Source organism: Erinaceus europaeus, chromosome 16 (genome assembly GCF_950295315.1).
Source record: "Erinaceus europaeus chromosome 16, mEriEur2.1, whole genome shotgun sequence".
NCBI classification, from domain to species: Eukaryota; Metazoa; Chordata; class Mammalia; order Eulipotyphla; family Erinaceidae; genus Erinaceus; species Erinaceus europaeus.
Genome location: NC_080177.1, coordinates 19,841,473 through 19,861,257, shown reverse-complemented (window position 1 = coordinate 19,861,257; position 19,785 = coordinate 19,841,473). Strand labels below are relative to the sequence as shown.

The 19,785-nt window shown below is 39.9% G+C and overlaps 1 protein-coding gene across 4 annotated transcripts in view; it reads left to right on the top strand.

Moving 5' to 3' along the window:
* The window catches only part of DMXL2 (Dmx like 2), a 99,533-nt gene extending 80,440 nt beyond the window's left edge, over window positions 1–19,093 (top strand). For 2 of the 4 annotated variants that reach the window (XM_060174670.1, XM_060174669.1), the window contains exons 24-38: window positions 1,620–1,750; window positions 2,623–2,708; window positions 3,346–3,547; window positions 4,186–4,303; window positions 5,829–5,891; window positions 7,110–7,196; window positions 7,284–7,405; window positions 8,691–8,829; window positions 9,871–9,931; window positions 10,109–10,236; window positions 10,803–10,880; window positions 14,014–14,105; window positions 14,830–14,882; window positions 16,932–17,149; window positions 17,926–19,093. In XM_060174670.1, the coding sequence (XP_060030653.1) occupies window positions 1,620–1,750; window positions 2,623–2,708; window positions 3,346–3,547; window positions 4,186–4,303; window positions 5,829–5,891; window positions 7,110–7,196; window positions 7,284–7,405; window positions 8,691–8,829; window positions 9,871–9,931; window positions 10,109–10,236; window positions 10,803–10,880; window positions 14,014–14,105; window positions 14,830–14,882; window positions 16,932–17,149; window positions 17,926–18,135 (1,788 nt within the window). In that variant the 3' untranslated portion in view covers window positions 18,136–19,093. The remainder of the gene's footprint in view (window positions 1–1,619; window positions 1,751–2,622; window positions 2,709–3,345; window positions 3,548–4,185; window positions 4,304–5,828; window positions 5,892–7,109; window positions 7,197–7,283; window positions 7,406–8,690; window positions 8,830–9,870; window positions 9,932–10,108; window positions 10,237–10,802; window positions 10,881–14,013; window positions 14,106–14,829; window positions 14,883–16,931; window positions 17,150–17,925) is intronic. The other 2 variants (XM_060174672.1, XM_060174671.1) reach the window with 1 other exon arrangement.
* The last annotated feature ends 692 nt before the right edge of the window (window positions 19,094–19,785 follow it).

Sequence of the window (19,785 nt, the reverse complement as noted above, 5' to 3'; positions counted from 1 at the left end):
GCAGGGTTATCTCTGGGGTTCCATGCCTGCTACAAATCCGCTGCTCATGGCAGCCATTTGCTCCCCTTTTTTTATGAGAGGGTAGAAAGAGGAGAGAGAGACACCTACAGACCACATACAGGGCTCAAACCTGGGTCCTTGTGCAGAACAACTTGTGCCCTACCACTTCATACATAAATTTGTAAACATTTTCTGTAGAAACACACTTTTATTTTTTATTAGTGATATAATAATGATTAACAAGATAATAAGGGGTACAATTCCACACAGTTCCCACCACTTGAGTTCTGTGTCCCATCCCCTCCATTGGAAACTTCCTTCTGGGAGTGTGGACCAAAAATCCTTATGGGGTGCAGAGGTGGAAGGTTTGGCTTCTGTAATTGCTTCTCCGATGGACATGGGTGGTCCATACCCTGGTTCTCTCTTTCCCTAACACTCTCATTCATTTAGAATAAGGTGAGGATAAACTTGGTCACCCACTATATTTTCTGTTTTGTCTACCACCAGGACTTCACTATTCTGGGCTGGCTTTTTCAGAGAAAGGAAGTAAACCACAACACCCAAGTTCCCTCCCTTGCATCAGGGGCTAGACTTGAACTTGAGTCATGCACATGGCAAAGCAGCACGCTATCCAAGTGAGCTGTTATGCCAGCCCACCTCAGATAACTAACTGGCATCATTCATTTAAATAATTCTTCCTTTCCTACCACTGACTTATCTTTGACAGATTTTTTACACATGTACTATATATTTTCAGTCAGTTGCTTAATTACACTTATAATTAGTTTAATATCTAAGAAATAGTATTTTCACATTTTAAAAGTTTTCTCAGAATCAAAGTTTATGTAGCATTATTAAATATTTTTTAAAAGAATAGAAAAGTCCCTTAAAGGGATTTTTATTGCAGTTATATAAAAACTATAAAGAATTACTTTTTTTTTTTTTTTACATTTTCCATCTCCTTATAGCTTTTTGAAGGGTCTGTAATTTCTGTCAGTTTAAACACATCTCAGGGTTTTCATTTGGCATTTTGTTTTTCATGTCTTTTTTCTTTAGACTTTCCTATACTAGTTGTTACTGATATCTAAGGGACAGACTCTTGATTTTAAAAAATATTTATGTCGTGTCTACTCTATTGGAGCCGATAGTTTTACTAGTTAGGTTGATTTGTCTAGGGTTAGTAACATTTATTGGACTAACAAAATAGCTCACTTGGATAGTATACTGCTTTACCATGTGCACCACTCAGATCCGGTCCCAGCCCCCACTACACTAAAGAAAGCTTTGGTGCTGCCTCTAGCTGAAAAAGTTAGCCCAGAGATGGCCAGAACAAATAAAATACATGTAACTAGGGTCAGCAAGGTAACCCACCTAGTTAGTATCCTTCTTTGATGTGTGCGTGACCCAAGTTCCAGCCCCCACTACACGGAGGGGCACTTCAGTGCTGGGGATATCTGTCTCTCTATCTGAAAGCATACTTAGAGCAGTGAAGTCCCAGAAATGACAAAAGAAAAGGAAGTATTTATATTGACTTCCTTTAAGATGTATAAGGATAACCTAACTTTATATTTAACAATAACTTTGTCTTTTATTGCAAATAACTTTGTCTTTTATTGCAGCCATTTCTCCCTTTGTCTGATAGTGGTGTTATATATGACTCTGATGAAAGCATTCATAGTGATGAAGACGAAGATGATGCTTTTTTTTCAGACACGCAGATACAGGAGCACCAAGACCCAAATTCCTATAGGTAAACAAAACTTTTTTCCCCTTTGCTTTGTAGAAAGTCCTGATTTTACACAATAACTCTGATTGAAAAAAAAACTTTTTCAGGTTAGAAATTTTGTACTTGGAGGCTAGGTGGTGGCACACACATTACAATTTGCAAGGTCCTAGGTTCAGGCTCCCACCGGAAGGGGATGTTTCACTAGCGGTGAAGCAGGTCTGCAGATGTCTCTCTCTCTCCCTCTCTAGCCAATACAAATATATATTCAAAATTTTTTTGTATCTTTGAGGTAAATTTGTAGACAGTAGATACGTCTAGTTTTAAAGAACAGCTCTTATGCAGGTGCAGACATTTTTAATGAGTAACAAACCCACTGATAACCTGTTAGGACTAACATTATTGATGTCCGGCATATATCAAGCACCAATCAGGTGACCGTCACATTGCTAGGTTCTGCGAATAAAACAATAAAAACACTGACACTGTATCTAAGTTTACTAAATATTGTTGAAGATTCTTTTAAAGATTAGGTCTTCTGAGTTTCAGCTGGTATTAGTTGCTAGCAAAACATTCCATTCTTTAGCATATGTTGTGCCAAATTGTAATCATGTGGACAGTTTCTGGCAAATAAAATGAAAAAGAGGGAAGAAACTATTAGTTTATATGTGACTGTGTATAAAGTATTTTTCCATTGGCTAATCATCAGGCATTGCAAAAAGGACAAACTGCAGCATATCTGTTTTAGAGACTGAAAGGCGCCATTTCTGTAGTTTAAGCTATTATAAACAGTGCTGCTTTCTGGTTTGGAGATTGAGTTAAGCCATTGACAAAGGATCGTTACTGTGCTTCTCTTGTGATTTTATTTTTCAACTTTTTCTTTTTGTCCCCTGAAACAGCTGGGCTCTTCTACATTTGACAATGGTTAAGCTAGCACTTCACAATGTCAAATGTTTCTTTCCTGTTGCTGGGTTGGAATTCTCTGGTAAGTTTGGAACTTGAAAACTAATGCCACTAAACCCATCACCATCACGCTAATAATATTCACTAATTGTGAAGGAGGCATGGAAGAGAAAGAGCACTGCTCAGCCCTGGCATGTGGTGGTTCCTGTAATCAGCCTGCCTGCCGCCCCTAACAGGCAGACTTATCACACTGGTGAAATTTCATCTTTTAGAAAGCTGTATAAGAACACTGGATGCTAATACATATGTCCTGCATTGGAGAGGGAGGCAGAAAGGACCCGCAACACTGCTCATGAAGCTTTCCCCCTGCAGGTGGGAAGCATGAATCCTGGTCCTTACACTCAGCCAGATGCACCACTGCCCAGCTCCTGCTGTGGACATTTTAGAGGATTTTGTTTATTTTAGGGTATTGTCTGGGGCTTTGATTCATAGCAAGAATCACTGCTTAGAAGGTTGAGAGAAAATGCAGCGGACCAGACTAGAGTAGCTAGATACTTTCTGAACTGACCTTCCGCTTTGTCCAAACTAGTAAGAATTCCAGTGGAATTAGATTTGTTTTCTCAGAAGTGTTGATTCTAACAATTCAAACTTTGTAAATATGTAGATGAGAATCAGCCCCTTTTATCAAAAATAAAATGACATATTCTCTCTCCTGCTAGAGTTGCCTGTAACGTCACCACTGGGAATTGCTGTGATTAAAAATCTGGAGAACTGGGAACAGATCTTGCAAGAGAAAATGGACCAATTTGAAGGCCCACCTCCCAACTATATCAATACATATCCAACTGACCTTTCAGTGGGTGCTGGGCCAGCTCTTCTTCGAAATAAAGCCATGCTGGAACCTGAAAATACTCCATTCAAGTAAGAACACTCTTGGGATGCAGATGAAAGCGTAACTCAGTTTAACTTTCTGGAAAATAAAAATCTGGATAAAAAACCATTTTCTCATTATTGCCTATAAACAAGTAGGCATTGTTTTTATAATTGGGTATGACCCCTTTAAAGTACTTTAAACACTATTTTAAATACTCTTACAGAAATTTCTGGAATAGCAATCTGGCTGTGAAAAGTGTTGCTGACTTTAGTTAGTAATATAATAGTAAACACATTTTTTCATAGCTATTTTGCTTTTACTTCTCTACCTGGGCCCCTCTTAATAAGCTTTCATACTTAAACTAGTTAGGGCTAATCTTGAAAGAGCAAGCCTTTTTGCACTGGTAGGCTGTGAGTAGTGAATCTTCGTGACCTTATATTATTTGATGACATTATTTAACCAGCCTGCAGTATGGTTCCAAAAAAGAGTAGTAAAAGATTCACTGAATTTCGGCTCAACTTTTTTATTCAGATAACTTGTAATAAAAGACTTAATAATTGTTAGAGGTTGGTAGAAGAACTGAAAGTGAAATAAATTGTATGTTGAGCCTAATGCTATATCTTTGCAAAATACACTTTTTTTAAAAGTATCTGAAAATAGTGTGAATTGTTGATTTCTTTAATAGATCCCGGGATTCTTCTGCACTTCCAGTGAAACGTCTTTGGCATTTTCTTGTTAAACAAGAGATCCTTCAGGAGACATTTATTAGATATATTTTCACCAAGAAGAGAAAACAGAGTGAGGTAATTTTTAGTGTTTCTGATAAATCAGTACTTGATTTTCTTTGCTGGGCATACATCATAGTTCAGTAGACAGTTGTGAATTTCAGTTGTGAACTATAAGTTTCATTTCAGAGCAATGGGACAACATGGGTTACTTGATACATCATGCAGAATCCAGTGAGAGTTGGACATTCATAATACTTGCCACTGGGATTTTACATGTAGTAAACACTGTGATGAATGGTTTTGGGAGCATAGTAGTGTGTACCCTAGACTAGTCACTGAATGCCATTGAAATAAAATGCAGCATCGCCCTTTAAAATCATTTTGAAGTGGAAGAGCTAGGCCCAGAGATAGTTTGGACAGCAGAGCACATGTATTGTCAGGTGCAAGCCCTGGTGCTACATGGACACACCACAAATGTGGGGTAGTGCTGTGGTCTACCTGAAGTTTTACAAAGGATGAAAAAAAAAAAAAACTGGCAGCAAATAAATAAAAAAAAATCTTTTTTTTTTTTTTTTTTTTTTAAGAGACTGTGTGGTGGGGCTGGCCTTGACCTGGATAGTGTGCATAGCAAAGCAGCATATTATCTAACAGCTATTTTGCTGACCACAATAAAGATTTTTTTAAATTATTTATTTTTGAGATGAAGAGAGAAAGACACAGAGAGGAACACCAGAGTACTGCTCAGCTCTGGCTTGTTGTACTGGGGGGGATTGACCCTGGGACCTCAGGCATGACAGTCTCTTTGCATAACCATTATGCTATCTACTCCCGCCCGCAAAAAGATTTTTTAAGCCCAGGAGATTCACAGCAAAAGAACATAGGACTTTCAAGCAATAGAAATAGATGAGGAATGAACATATATTTATGGTTGGAAAAGTCATGACACATTTTTGTATAGAAAAATATGCCATGCCTTTTCATACATATACACAATTAATGGCATAGAAGCTATCGATGTAGGATGTGTTAGGGGAAATAAAACCGAGGCTGGAACCTGGGTCAAGAATATAATAAAGTATACTATATAGCTGAGTTATCATTCCAATCCCCAAAATTATTTTTAAAGTTTTATTTACTAGAGCGGGAACTACTTGGGTATATGCTATAGTAGGACTCAAACTTGAGAGCCCAAGTCACTGTGCCACCTCATTGGCTACCAAAATTTTCTTTTTATTGAAAAAAATTTTTTAAACTACCCATTCAGTAAGAGTGATTGGTCAACGTGAGTTTTAATCCCTGAATCTCTTGATGGATCTATTCATTATGAGTAAGAGTGAAATAATTATGTCAGTATCTCTGTTTAAGCCTAAATTATTTTTATTTATGTTTTTAAACAAAATATGGAGATAGAAGCCTGTATAGTATAGAATGAGTCTGCTTATTAAATTTTAACTATGATTTTGAAGGGAAAGCTTGAAAATTCATGTTTACCATCTTTTAAGTGACGGAATGGCCATTTCAGTTTGATTTTTTTTCCATTCTCTTTACAATTTTGTTTCATGCATGTGTTTTGTGTTTGTGACGGTGTGGTGTTACCTAGTTGGTAGAAGAACATGTGGAGCAGGTCAAACACAACTCCACAGCAGAAGATTTCCACATCAAGGTAGTGTCCCACCCTGTTGTGTTTAGCTTGTTCTTCATGGTCAAGAAGCTAACCTCTCATGTCTGTACTAACCATGGCCTGCCCAATAGCCAGCTCATTCGAGCATGCATGCTCCCACTCTCAGTGGCAGAGTAGGTAGGAGATGTTCTACAAGACTAGCTCATTCTTCCTGTTCTGTTTTCCATTTCACTCTGTTTTCGAAGGAGAGTCCAACCACCATGCTTAAATCAGAGTTTACTGATTAGCCTTACACAGCTGTACACATTTGGAAATATATAGCTCACACCAATTTATCTCCCCGCTCCTGCCACGAAGTTCCAGTGCTGTTACAGTCAATGCTCCTCCCCATCACTTTATTTTTTGGTGCTGGGGATCAAACTCAGGACCTCAGACATGTGGGGCCTGTGCTAAGCTATATTCCCAGCCCACTACAATACTTATCAGAGTCTAAAAGTTACTTTTATTATGTTTTCAATTAGTTACTTTGGTTATCCAGTCATTCAACAGATAATTTTAAGTTGACTCTATATTCTGTCTACTATGAATTGGAGATACAACAAAGCTTTCAAATCAGTGTTTTCATATCTTTTGGTTCAATGCCTTGAATGGTATTGCCGATTCTTATGATAGTTCCATTTACAATTTAAGAAATCTCCAAACTGTTTTCTCTTGAGGTGATGAGTCTACATTCCCATCAAGAATGTATGCGAGTTCCTTCCTCACAGATGTACAATGATAGCTCATTTTGGTTTTGATTTTCATTTTCCTGATAATTTAATTTTCCTTTCTCCTTGATTCTTCCCCCATCGCCTTTGCACTTTCGCCATCAGTCTCTCAGTCTAATTCTTCTTTCCAACTTTCCCTATGATCCTTATTTAAGATGCTTCATTTCACTTCAGCTCCTTCCTCTTACTTTCCCCTCTGTATATATATTACTGCATAACTTTTGCATACTTTTAGAAAAGACATTACTAATGAAGCCTGTGTTAGCGGTCTTTCGTAATAGTGAATCAGTGTTCTGCAGTCACAATGGCAATCTTTCTAATTGGAGATCTTACAGGGCATCAGAAAATTTAAGCTAATTTTCAGTACACTGAAATTACTGGTACCTATTGTGTCTGCCGCTGCTGCTACATTTTCTTCTCCTTTCCTAAGATGTGCATATCTCCACTTGGAACTTTGCTGCAAAAAAGTAAACTGCTGACAAATGTTTTGTAGGTTGAAGCTGACATGGGTTATCCAGGTGGAAAAGCAAAGATCATTCATAAGGAATCAGATATGATCATGGCATTCTCTGTCAACAAGGTAAAAGCCTTAGTCATGATAATATAAAGAATGTACTTAGCTTTAGTGACATGAACTTCAGTTACTGACTCTGCTTTCACCTTACAGGCAAATTCTAATGAAATTGTTTTGGCATCAACACATGATGTACAAGAACTTGACGTTACTTCTCTGCTGGCCTGCCAGCCATATATATGGATTGGAGAAGAATTTGACAGGGAATCCAAAAGGTCTGTGTTATGTAGTTATTTCAAAAAGAACCCAATTAAGCGGCAATGTGTATGCTTTGAATTATCTTGAAAAGTATATGCATCTTTCTTCTTTCATTTGGGTAGAAGACAAGCATAAGTGGTTTAGCTGACAATGCAATGTCAGTGGAAAAAAAATGACTCACACTTTTCCATTAAATCTAAACTTTTTGTAATGATCGAGTCAGAATAATCTCAAAGGCCACAGTCTAGTGCTAACAACTCCCACTTTGGTGTCTACCTGATCTAGATAGTTAAAGCAAGAAGCAGTATACACAAATATTAGACTAATAAGGAAAAAAAAAAACACTGAAAATTACTCAGTAAGTATGACTTATTTCCTTATAAGCATTTTTCCTTTTTAGCTGCTGGGGTTTGATGGCTCCCAGTGTCCATTTTTCAGTTTTTGATAGGATGGAGTCAGGTGAGGAGCAGGGGCTTAAATCTGAGTCCTTTCACACATGGTAATGTGTGTGCTCAACCACCTGTAGCACTGCCTGGTCCCCAGAATGTCTTATTAATGGCAGAAATGCAGACCACTTTATAATAAAGTACACCAATCAGGAGTGTGTTGACAAAACTTGCCCACTAGGGGGCGTTCTCTATATTTGCCTGCCCTCTGACTTTCCTTTAAACACTTGTGCTTGGGAATGGTGCCATGATACATTTTCTATTTTTTCAGTATACATTTCAAAATCATACTTCAGTGCAGACATAACCATGTATATAACTCATAAAATTATCACTTTTGTATTATATAATTATGTGTAAATTTATTTTATTTTTTAAAAATATTGATTCCTTGTTTTATTATTGTTGATGTCGTCGTTACTGGATAGGACAGAGGGGGAGAGAAAGATAGACACCTGCAGACCTGCTTCACCGCTTGTGAAGCGACTCCCCTGCAGCTGGGGAGACAGGGACTCGAACCGGGATCCTTATGCCACGTGCACTTAACCCGCTGTGCTACCGCCCGATTCCCAATGATGTATAAATTTAAAAATTATCTTTAGGAAGTATAGAAACAAACATAGAAATATTTTTTTATACATGATAAAACAAATTTTACTTCAGTTTATACAGTAGTAGTGAAGTTGTCTTCTAGATGGAATCAACTAAAAGTTACTAGGATTGGTCCCTAGGCTTTTTCCCCCTCAGGTATCCACAGTTCATTAAAAATAGTAAATACTCATAAGAAGTACTATAGCTGGAATTTATATCAAGAAAAAACAAAGCTAACATAGTGCTGTGTGAATGTTTCTCACAGTTCAGATGATATTGACTATCGTGGTTCTACTACAACTCTGTATCAGCCCAGTACGATGTCTCATTCAGCAAGTCAGGTGCATCCGATGTCCTCCCTGCCATGGCTGGGCAGTGGCCAGACCAGCACTGGAGCCAGTGTGGTATGTTATACAGTAATAGTAGGCTTTCTGCATGTTGACTCCCTCAGAAAATAGGAGCAGGGACAATGACGAGTTAGTGCACACACCACCTTAACAACAGCTAATCACCTGGGTTTCCTTGGGCCAGTTGTGTGTTTTTTCTCACACCAGCCCCCCTTAGGTGCTGGGTAGGTGCTAGGTATTCATCTTATTCCTCATTATAATTTTCTAGATGAGTAAACAGAGGCAGAGTCAAAGAGGAATTCCTATCAATATAAATATAGATGTTTATACGTAGACATTTTTTTACCGAAGCACTGCTCAGCTCTGGCTGGTGGTGGTGTGGGAGATTTACCCTAGGGCTTTGGAGCCTCCGGCATGAGAGTTTTTGTATCACCACTATGCTTTTTCCTCTGCCCCAGCAGAAACTTTCTTTCCTGTATGTGCTGGGCCACATTTCCTGCATGTGTGATGCCACCAAGTAATCTATCTTCCTGCCCCACTTTTTCAGTTCTGTGTACTTGAGACACCACTCCACCTTCCATGGGGTCCCTGTTGCCCCACACGGTGCCAGGATCAAAGCCAGGACCTCACACATGACATGCACTCTGCCTCCTGCTGGACCTTCTGTAACATTGTTAGTCCTTATAGGTGAAGCGGGTAGAGGCTCTTTTCTTATCTGAAGGTACTTCTAGAAGGCTGGCCTGTAGCTCGGGGATGGGGAGCCTTTTTTTTTTTTGCTGCTGCTGCTGGGGCCATACAAAATTATCAGCTTACAAATTAACAATGCTGTTATGTCCTGCCTGCAGTTACTTTGCTGGGGCCAGATGGTCCCCACCCTGCACTTGACGTAGCTTCTGGGTGTCCTCACAATTCACATGGGCTAGGGCTGCACTATTAACTATGCTTCTGTGTACTGGGTGGTTCAAGAAATCTATAGCAGCTTTTACTTCTATAATAATCCAGTTATAAGGAAGTTAATGTTATCAGGATTAGAACTGGCTCTGTCTCTTCACTTCTGTGACACACAATAAATGCTTGCATCACTTTTTTTTTTTAAAGCTTATGAAAAGGAATCTACATAATGTTAAGCGGATGACCTCTCACCCAGTTCATCAATACTGTAAGTCTTTTATGATCGAAGTGGCCTCTTGCATTTTGAAGTTTATTGATGAAATATTGGTGCTTTTTTTTAAAAAAAAAAAAAAACCAAACCAAAGCCCTGCTCAACTCTGACTTGTGGTAGTGCTGGGATTTTGAAGCCTCAGATAACAAAGCCTTTTTTCTCCTGGTGGTTCAGATCTCACAGGTGCTCAGGACGGCAGTGTGCGAATGTTTGAATGGACACGACCACAGCAACTTGTTTGCTTCCGCCAAGCTGGAAATGCAAGGGTTACCAGATTATATTTTAATTCACAAGGCAACAAGGTTAGTTCTTGAGGCCCTGCCAAATTTGTCAGAAAATAAATCAGTAATATTTAGGAGTAGATGGCTAGTCAACACAGCATGTTGAGGGACACACACTCGACACTATTTCAGCTCAGGATACGATGTGTGTGTCTCACTGACCCCCTTCTGATCAACTGTAAAAAAAAAAAATCTGAAAGCAAATTTAATGACCATGGGCAGACAGTCTGCTGGTGTCTGTGTATTTGCTGCTGAGTCTCCCAATTAGAGTATAAATACACAAAGTTGTATATTGATTAATCATCCATGTAGAGATGCTAAATACTCTTATGAAGGCTCAGAATTGCTTCTGCTGAATGTGTCATAGACCTTGAAGCACCTGAGAGAAGCCCTTTAAGTTTCTTACCAAAAGTCATTCTGTTTGCAGGAACTGGGAGGCAAAAACACAGTAGAGGTGGGAAGCTGGTAGAAGGTGGTAGGACAGTTGTAACACTAGACCTTTTGGTGACTTCAGCATCTGTCTTAGTGGAGTGTGTGTGTCTGCCTTTGGTACAGACGCTCAGAAGTTTTGCTTAACATTCTTACAGTGCGGTGTTGCTGACGGAGAAGGTTTCCTGAGTATTTATCAAGTGAACCAGACTGCATCGAATCCGAAACCTTACATGGTAAGTAGCACTCGCCATCCCCAGAGCACTGACAGAGGCCGTATTGCGTGGGGAGGGCTTTTCTTTCTGAACCCCACTGGCACATCTGGTGGGGAAACGACAGCTCTGCCAACAGCAGAGCTACTGCCAGTGCCCCAGTTTTAGATGGAACTGGCCTGAAAAACAAACAGTCTTGTTTTTCACGGTACAGCAGTACAGCAGCAGTTTTCTTACTAAATTAAAGCATAACCAACCCTAGGGACCTATTTAATTCAGTCATCCAAAGTGCATGAAAATCCTTGGTGATGGAGATAAGTGTGTCTTCACTTGGTAGTGGGTCCTCACCTCCAAGTCTCTGGCCATCCACCTGATCCAGCAAGTACCTGGCTTAGCAAGTGATTTCCGACAGTGCTGGGGGTTGAACCTGGGTCCTTGGCATAACCATTATACTATCCCCCTTGCCCTTGTTTTTATTATTGCTAAGGCTCTTCATCTGGTGGTGGGGACAGAAGTACAGAATTGGTAAGGATGTTAGATGGTTATATTTTTGATAGAAAGCAAAATTTAACTCAAGCTTTTCACACGGTGTCTAAGACTAGATGGGCATGCTCAGTGGATGCCAGTGAGGGAGAGGGAGACCTTGGGGGCAGCATGATGTATGATGACACACAATTTAGAGAGAGAATGGCTCGGTTATGACTGCTCTTGGTCCAGACAGATGACACAAGTGGTAACATGCCTGAGGTCCCGACTTCAGTACCAACAAACCAGAGGTGAGCAGTTTATTCCAGATCAGGAATAAAATATAATAAGACACATGAAAGCACGTAAACCAACGTAATTACCTCAATTTAAAAAAATTCTAAAAAGACTGGGGTGTGTTGTTCAGATTTTCTCTGCAAGAGGTGGTTGTTTACAGTGATTCATACTACTCTTTACAGTTGGTTAAATGCATTTCACAGACATAAAATTGTATCCTAGATATAAGTAAAGGGTTACTAATGTACTTTGATAGCCTATTCCTTTGTTACATAATCTGGAAAAAAATAGTCCTTTAATTCTGTCTTTAGAACTTGTCCAGTTTAAAAAAAAAATACTGAATGTTAGTTAAATAATATGCAAATGACATCTAATCTTTTAAAAAATTAGAATAAATGATAGTAAAGATTTTATTTATTAATGAGAAAGACAGGAGGAGAGAAAGAACCAGACATCACTCTGGCACGTGTTGCCGGGGATCGAACTCGGGATCACTACGCCACCTCCCAGACCACTACTCTATTTTTTTAATGTCCTGTTGAGGTGTAATGTTGGTTTACAAGGCCGCATATGTTTTTGAAGTTTAGTTCATACAGCTCCAAGTGTATGCTAACTTCAGGCCTGTGGTCAGATACTAAGGGCTTGTTTTCATCTGACTTTGTTCCCTTGTTTTATTTCCCATGTAACTATTTAGTATTTGTCTTTCTTCTTTTGATATTTCACTCAGTATGACTCTTCCACTTCTCTCCATGTGTCAAATAGCAAGGTTTCATGTTTTTTCTGTATCAGACTAATATTCCATTGTGGATGTATACCACTCATCTCATTTGAAACATGTGTTGCTTCCATATCTTGACTATTGTAAACAGTGCTGTAGTGAACACAGGCATCTCTTTTTGGATTAGTACTTGTCAGGGAGCAGCTGTCTAGGTTGGAATTTCTGGATAAAATCATCTTGAAAAACCTCCACACACTTTTCCATAGGGGCTAGATGAGTTTTATTCCCGGCAGTGTACAAGGCTTCCTTTTTCTCCACACCCTTGCCAGCATTGTTGTGTTGGTCTCTGCTACCTGGACTCCATGGCTGCACCGTTGCATTGCTCCTGGTAAACTCCTATTAGTGGGTGACAGAGGAGGAAATACCATAGTATTGCTTCACTGCTTGTCTGTGATGCCCCCACATGGTACCTAAGTACTTGAACTTAGTAAAGTGAACATATTACCACATGTGAGGAACTAAGTGAACTATTTCACAGCCCTTATCTGGCCTTTTTATAATAATATGGGTTATTCTCACAAGTGATGCTTCATAATGGTTTTGCATTTTTCTGATACTTTTAACATGAATTTTAGAATTCTATAGGTCTTTGGGAAATGTGTGTTTCTTTCTGTGCCCTGCCTCCCACCCCCCCATAACCCTGTTTAGCTCTGGCTTGTGGTAGTGTGGGGGATTGAACCTGGGACTTGGGGACTCTAAAATTTGAGTGTTTCCATAACCATTATATCTCCCACCCTCTCCCCCATTTTTAATAGAATTGTTTTGTTGCTTATGGCATCTTGAATATTAGCCTATTTATGATGTGGAAATACTTTCTCATTCAGTAGGTTTCTCTGTTCTAATGATCAGGTCCTCTGTTGTATAATAGCTTTTCAATTCAAAGAAGTTCCGTTTGCTTATTTTTGCTTCCCTTGTCATTGAAGCTGAATTCCTGAAGATGTATCAGAAGTATATATATTTTTTTCTCTTGGCTCCAGGGTTACTATTGGGGCTCTGTGCCTGCACTACGAATTCACTGCTCCTGAAGGCTATTTTTCCCTTTTGTTGCCCTTGTTGTTAGATAGGGTGGGAAGACAGACACCTGCAGATCTGCTTCACTGCCTGTGAAGCAAACTCCTGCAGCTGGGGGAGCCGGGGCCTCAAACTGGGATCCTTACACTGGTCCTTGCGCACTACCGCCTGTCCCCCAATATCAGAAGTATATTACCTATGTTCTTTTAGAGTTTCAGGCCTAATATTCAAGTCTGAGTCAACTTTTGTGCATGGTATGAGCCCCCCCACACACACACTAGACTGGGGAAGTGTCAATTTACAAAAAATTGCTTTATTTATGAATTCTCAGTTGTAGTCCAGTGTTCCATTTTTTTTTTAACTTCAGTATCATACTTTTAGGTGATAGCTTTGTATAGCAGTTTGAAGTAGAGGAATTTAGTGGTGCCACTCTTAGGATTTGTTTGGTGTTTCCATACATTAAACCTCTTAACATTCTTTACTATAGACTTTCTAAAAACTATTCTTAGTTCATGCATATAAGTATATTACTAGCATAACTAGTTTGTACTGTGCCATGTTTTAAAGAATTTTAAAATAATAGCACTTGCACTTTGTTTTCTGTAGAGTTGGCAGTGCCACAGTAAAGCCACAAGTGACTTTGCATTTATTACCTCATCAAGTCTAGTTGCCACATCTGGACAGTCCAATGACAACAGGTAGGTTGACAGAAGCAAAAACTCATCCTTATTAGAAAGTATGGGCTCCTACTTACTAAAATTTTCCAGCCCAGAAAGACTGCTACACCTTTTTGTTGTTTGCTTGTTTTGCCTCTAGTCACTGGGGCTTGGCGCCAATATTACGAACCCACCGTTTTTAATTCACTAGGACAGAGAAATTGAGAGGGAAGGAGACCTGCTTATGAAGCATTCCCCCTGCAGGTGGGGAGCAAGGGCTCGAACCCAGGTCCTTATGTACCACTGCCCGGCCCCCTTTTACTTATCCCAGAATATTTTCCTTACTGTAAAGTGTTTCTAATATGGTGGTCTGTCAACCTATGTGACTTATGATTAAAGCTACTGAATATCTAATGCTGTCGAGTATTTGATACTCTGCACCCATGAAATTTTTCCTGTTGCGGTTATGCCTTAGGTATAGAAACATTTCTTCTACTCAGGGAATCATGTCTGTCTCCCTAGAGTGTAAGAAAAAGAGAGGGCTGGGGGTGAGGCCACAGCGTAGTCTGGAAAGGGTAAATCTTCTGCAAGTCCTATCTACAGTCCTAGCCTCCACCCTATACAAAAGTTTTTGGACACAGGTGCCATGAACCAGGCTGAAAAATAACTTATGTTCACTCACATCTCAAGTCAAATTGTTTTGTCTTGAAGGCACAATTTGCCACTAGTGAGGACCAAGAATAATTGTTATTTGTTTCCTTCTAAGAAATGTTTGCCTCTGGGACACACTGATCTCTCCTGGAAACAGCCTCATTCATGGTGAGTTAAGGGTTGTGATTTTTTTTTTTTTAATATTAGTTGGATAGAGACATAAAACTGAGGGAAAAGAAGAGATACTTGCAGCAGTGCTCCACTACTCATGAAGCTTCTCCCCTGCAGGTCGGAGCTGGGGACTTAAACCTAGGTCCTTGCACATGGTAACTTGTCTGCTTAACTAGGTGTGCCACCACCCAGCCCAAAGCCCCATATTATGAAGAAATGTGTGTCTGATTTGAAACATTTAGAATGAATGACTGAAATTGTAAAAGTCTACCTAACTTTGGTAAATAGGTGTGATCACAGAATCCCAGTGAGTCTAGAATAATCTGTGTTGTACTTTAACCTGGAAATGAGGTGGCCTAGTGGATAATAGTGTTGGACTTCAAGTCTGACCCCTGGGTCTATCTCCTCCCTCCCAAATACATCTGAAAATATGGTGTGCTACTGCTATTTAAGAAATTAAAAAAAAAAAACTTGTTAATATGAATCATTTAAAATAATTGAATCTAAAAATAAAAAGTTAACTTTATGATAAGAGAACTATGCTATTGAAATATTTTATTGGGGCCTATTACATACACAAAAAGCCTACCACTTCTGGCAGCTTTTTTTAAATGAAAGGGAAGGAGGGGAAAAGGCACCTGCTTCACTGCTCGTAAAGCTCCCCTTAAAGGTGGGGACCGGGTACTTGAACCCAATCCCTGAGCATTAGTAACAGGCATTTTACCAGGTGTGTCACCAAACCTCTTCTGATGTACAGTTTTGTCTATTTAAGTACAACTTTTTAAAAGCTCAAAAGACTTGCCGCATATTAAAATGCAGGGAAAGGTGACACCTTGCCTGCAGTGGGTCCCTTTCACATTAGTGTAAGTTCAATTTCTTAGTTGAGAATTTTTAGTGAGGGACTTTCTGTAACTGCAGCATTGCTAAGCTGGGTTTCTTCTGACTCTGGCCACACACTCCTTCCTTCTAAGGTTAGTACCACTTTGTTTGTACTTACAGTTTAATATTTTTGGGAAAGAGGAAAAGATTCCTGCAGCATTGCTTCTTTCTTCGTGAAGCTCCCCCTCTGCAGGTGGAGCCTCAAGCTGAGTCCTTGCTCTCGGAGATGTGTGCGCCCAACCAGGGGCTTCACAACCCGTCCCTATGGACTTAAAAGTTGAAACTTCCTGTGACGCCATATTGAAACTGTGGATAAGAATTGTTGTTCCGGCAGTGGGGGTAGATAATAACATAACGGTTATGCAGAGAGACTCTTGTCCCTGAGGCTCCAAAGTCGTTCACATCACCATAAGCCAGAGCTGAGCAGTGCTCTGGTAAAAGAAAAAAAAAAGTTTTTCCTTATACCTGACTATTTATTATACCAGGGATATTGCTGGGGTTTGATGCCTGCACAGGGCCACCATTTCCTGCAATCATTCCCCCCCCCTTTTTTTTTTTTGATAGAAGAGAAACACCTGTAACACTGCTTATGGCGTTTCCCCCCTGCAGGTGGGAGCCAGGGGCTTGAACCCAAGTTGTTACATAAGATAATACCCTGGTCATCTGATTAGAAAAAATAACACCAGGGAGTTGGGTGGTAGTGCAGTGGGTTAAGCACAGATGGCCCAAAACACAAGGACCAGTGTAAGGACCCCAGTTCAAGCCCCCAGCTCCCCACCTGCAGGGAGTCGCTTCACAAGCGGTGAAGCAGGTCTGCAGGTGTCTGTCTTTCTCTCTGTCCTATCCAACAGCGACAACATCAACAACAATAAACAAGGGCAACAAAAGGAAATATTTTTTTTAAAAAAGTAACACCAAATTTATATTACTTAACTGTTCTCTAGACTGAGAATTGTCATGGCAAATTGGGAAGCCAGCAAGGTAACTCACCCGGATAGCACTCCTGCCCTGCCACACATACATCCCAGACCTGGGCTTGGCTCCACTTCACTGAAGGAAGCGGTGGTGTCTTTCCCTCTTTATCTGACAAAGTCATTCAGAAACAGTGAAGCCCCAGAAACTATAGAAACCATTTGAACAAGAGACTCTATTGTTTGCCTTCCTCAGGGTTCACATGCCACGACCACGGAGCCACGGTCCTGCAGTATGCACCAAGACAGCAGCTTCTAATCTCCGGCGGCAGGAAAGGTCACGTCTGCATCTTTGACATCAGGCAGAGACAGCTCCTTCACACATTCCAGGCACACGACTCGGCGATTAAGGCCCTCGCCCTGGACCCCTGTGAGGAGCACTTCACTACGGGGTCCGCAGAAGGCAACATCAAGGTGAGTCAGTGCGAGTGTTAGGATGGAGCAGCTCGCTGCTGCCCAGACCAAAGAGGGCATGCAGTGGAGACTGAAGATCTCGTGTCACAAGCACACTAGGCCAGGCGCAGCCTCAGATATTAATAAAAAAAAATTAAAAAAAAAAAACCTCGGCTATGAGTTTCATTAATGGAATTTATTTATTTTTGCCGTTTTATTTTATTGAGAGAGAAAGTTATATCAGAGCCGTGCTGGGGAGACTGAAGATCTCATGTCACAAGCACACTAGGCCAGGCGCAGCCTCAGATATTAATAAAAAAATTTAAAAAAAACAACCTCGGCTATGAGCTTCATTAATGGAATTTATTTATTTTTGCTGTTTTATTTTATCAAGAGAGAAAGTTATATCAGAGCCGTGCTGGGGATTGAACTTGGTACTTTGGAGCCTCAGGCATGAAAGACTTTTTGCATGGCCATTATGCTGTCTCTCCCACTGCTGAACATGATTTATCTGATTAGAACCTCCAGCACCTGACAGTTTTGTACAGTAGAGGAATGAGACGCTACTATTCATATGCTCCAGTGCCTTCCTGCATATTAGCAACGTGGCTGACATAAAACTACAAGACAGAAAGTATAAGGGCAGCGGGCAGATCGTATTTCTAGTTAGAGAAGCAGAATGAATGGGTCATGAGGTGGTGGTTGGTAGGTCAAGGGGGCAGAAATGAAAGCAGTGTTTCTTGCTCTCTCTCTCTTCTATAATGACTGTTGCTTTTCATTTTTTACTTTTAAACCAGGTCTGGAGATTGACTGGCCATGGGCTGATTCATTCATTTAAACATGAGCACGCCAAACAGTCCATCTTTCGGAATCTTGGGGCCGGGGTAATGCAGATTGACATCACCCAGGGCAACCGACTCTTCTCCTGTGGGGCAGACGGCACACTGAAAACCAGGGTTCTGCCCAGCGCTTTTAACATCCCTACCAGGATTCTTGACATTCTTTAGACGGAAAGATGGCAGCTTTATTTTTATAAATGTTTTCAGTCTAAAAAACAGCAGCGATTACTAGGCACTTCTGCTCTCCAGGCAGTTGTTAACATATTTAAAATCATCCAGAGTTTCTCTGCTGACTGCTATGTTGCTGATTCAGGTGTTTCTTCCTCTGCTTACCACTGACTGAAGCATACCTGCAGTCTCCTCTGTTGAAAGAAGGGTAGTAGTCCTAATGAGTTAGAAGTGTAGCCCACCAGGAGAACTCGAGGTATGGAGCAGTGACAGGTCATTTCCATTCTTTCCTGCTGAATATTGTTCCTGTTAGTGTTTCTACTGAGCTAGTACTGCAACTTGCAAAGAGTGCAAATTTAAATGCAATGTTTTCCTCACAATTTGCACAGATTTTTTTTTTTGGACTGAGTTTTTCTATTTGAATATTTGCCTTCACATTAGGAATGTTATATGTGAACATGACATTTGTAGTTGACCAAAACATACTGATTTAGTACTTTTTCTTTCCATGTATTCAAGGCTGCACACCTGCAATATTTTAAGGCTATGTCACAACTGCATCTATAGAGCATCTCATAGTTAAGATGAATGTTAGGCTTTTTTGTGGCCAGTTACTTGGTGATGAGATGGGTGATATTATGTATTACCACTGCTTATTGTATCAACTATGCAGAGTTAAATATTATTTGCTTGTACAAAATGAGCCAATGTTGTCATATTTTGATGTATTTCTTTGGTTATGACCAAAAAATATGTTCTTGAGATATGGAAAACCAATGTCTGTGTGTTTAAATGTTTACCAGCAAAATCATCTCATCATGTTTATGAGAATGTTTAATGCCTGTGTGGTAAATTAAAATATAATGGCATAAAAGCACCTTTCCCTGAAGGTAGTGTGATGTTTGGGCTGTTAAAAACACATGTAAAATAAAAAATAAATGTTATTTGTTAGAGTTTTGCCTTGGCTTGGTCTGGCATCTTAACATTTGAGATAATCTGTTTGGAGAGCTTTTAAACTATCTGAATTAACTGCCTACTATAACTGAATGCTTTTGTTTTTGCCACCAGAGTTCTTGCTGGGGCTCAAAACTGCATCTTTGCATACATGGTAATGTATGTGCTTAACCAGGTATGCCACTGCCCGGCCCCCACTGAATGCTGTCTATATCAGAAGCCATTCTAGGGCCTGGGATACAGTGGCGAGTCAGAAAAAGACACATGGTATTGGGATTTAACTGGGTAAAAACTACCCTCACTGGACTTTAGTATTCACTAAGTGCTGGTTTTAGTGATGACACTGGTGGAGGAGGGAGAATTTCTAAATACTTAGGGTCACAAATTTGACAAAATATGCAAACATACACACTAGTGAATGGTAACCTGTAAATACTGCATTCTCTCCATCATTGCATATAGCACCAGCTGATTGTCAAGATATGCAAGAGAATTTTGAGATTGAAACATTTGCTAAACGACTTCACTATAAAGTAATAGCTCAAAGGTGGATGTTACTGTAACCTCATAATCTGCCATACACTTAACGATTCTTTTTTAAAAAATATTTATTTATTCCCTTTTTGTTGCCCTTGTTTTATTGTTCTAGTTATTATTGATGTCGTCGTTGTTGGAGGGAAAGACAGACACCTGCGG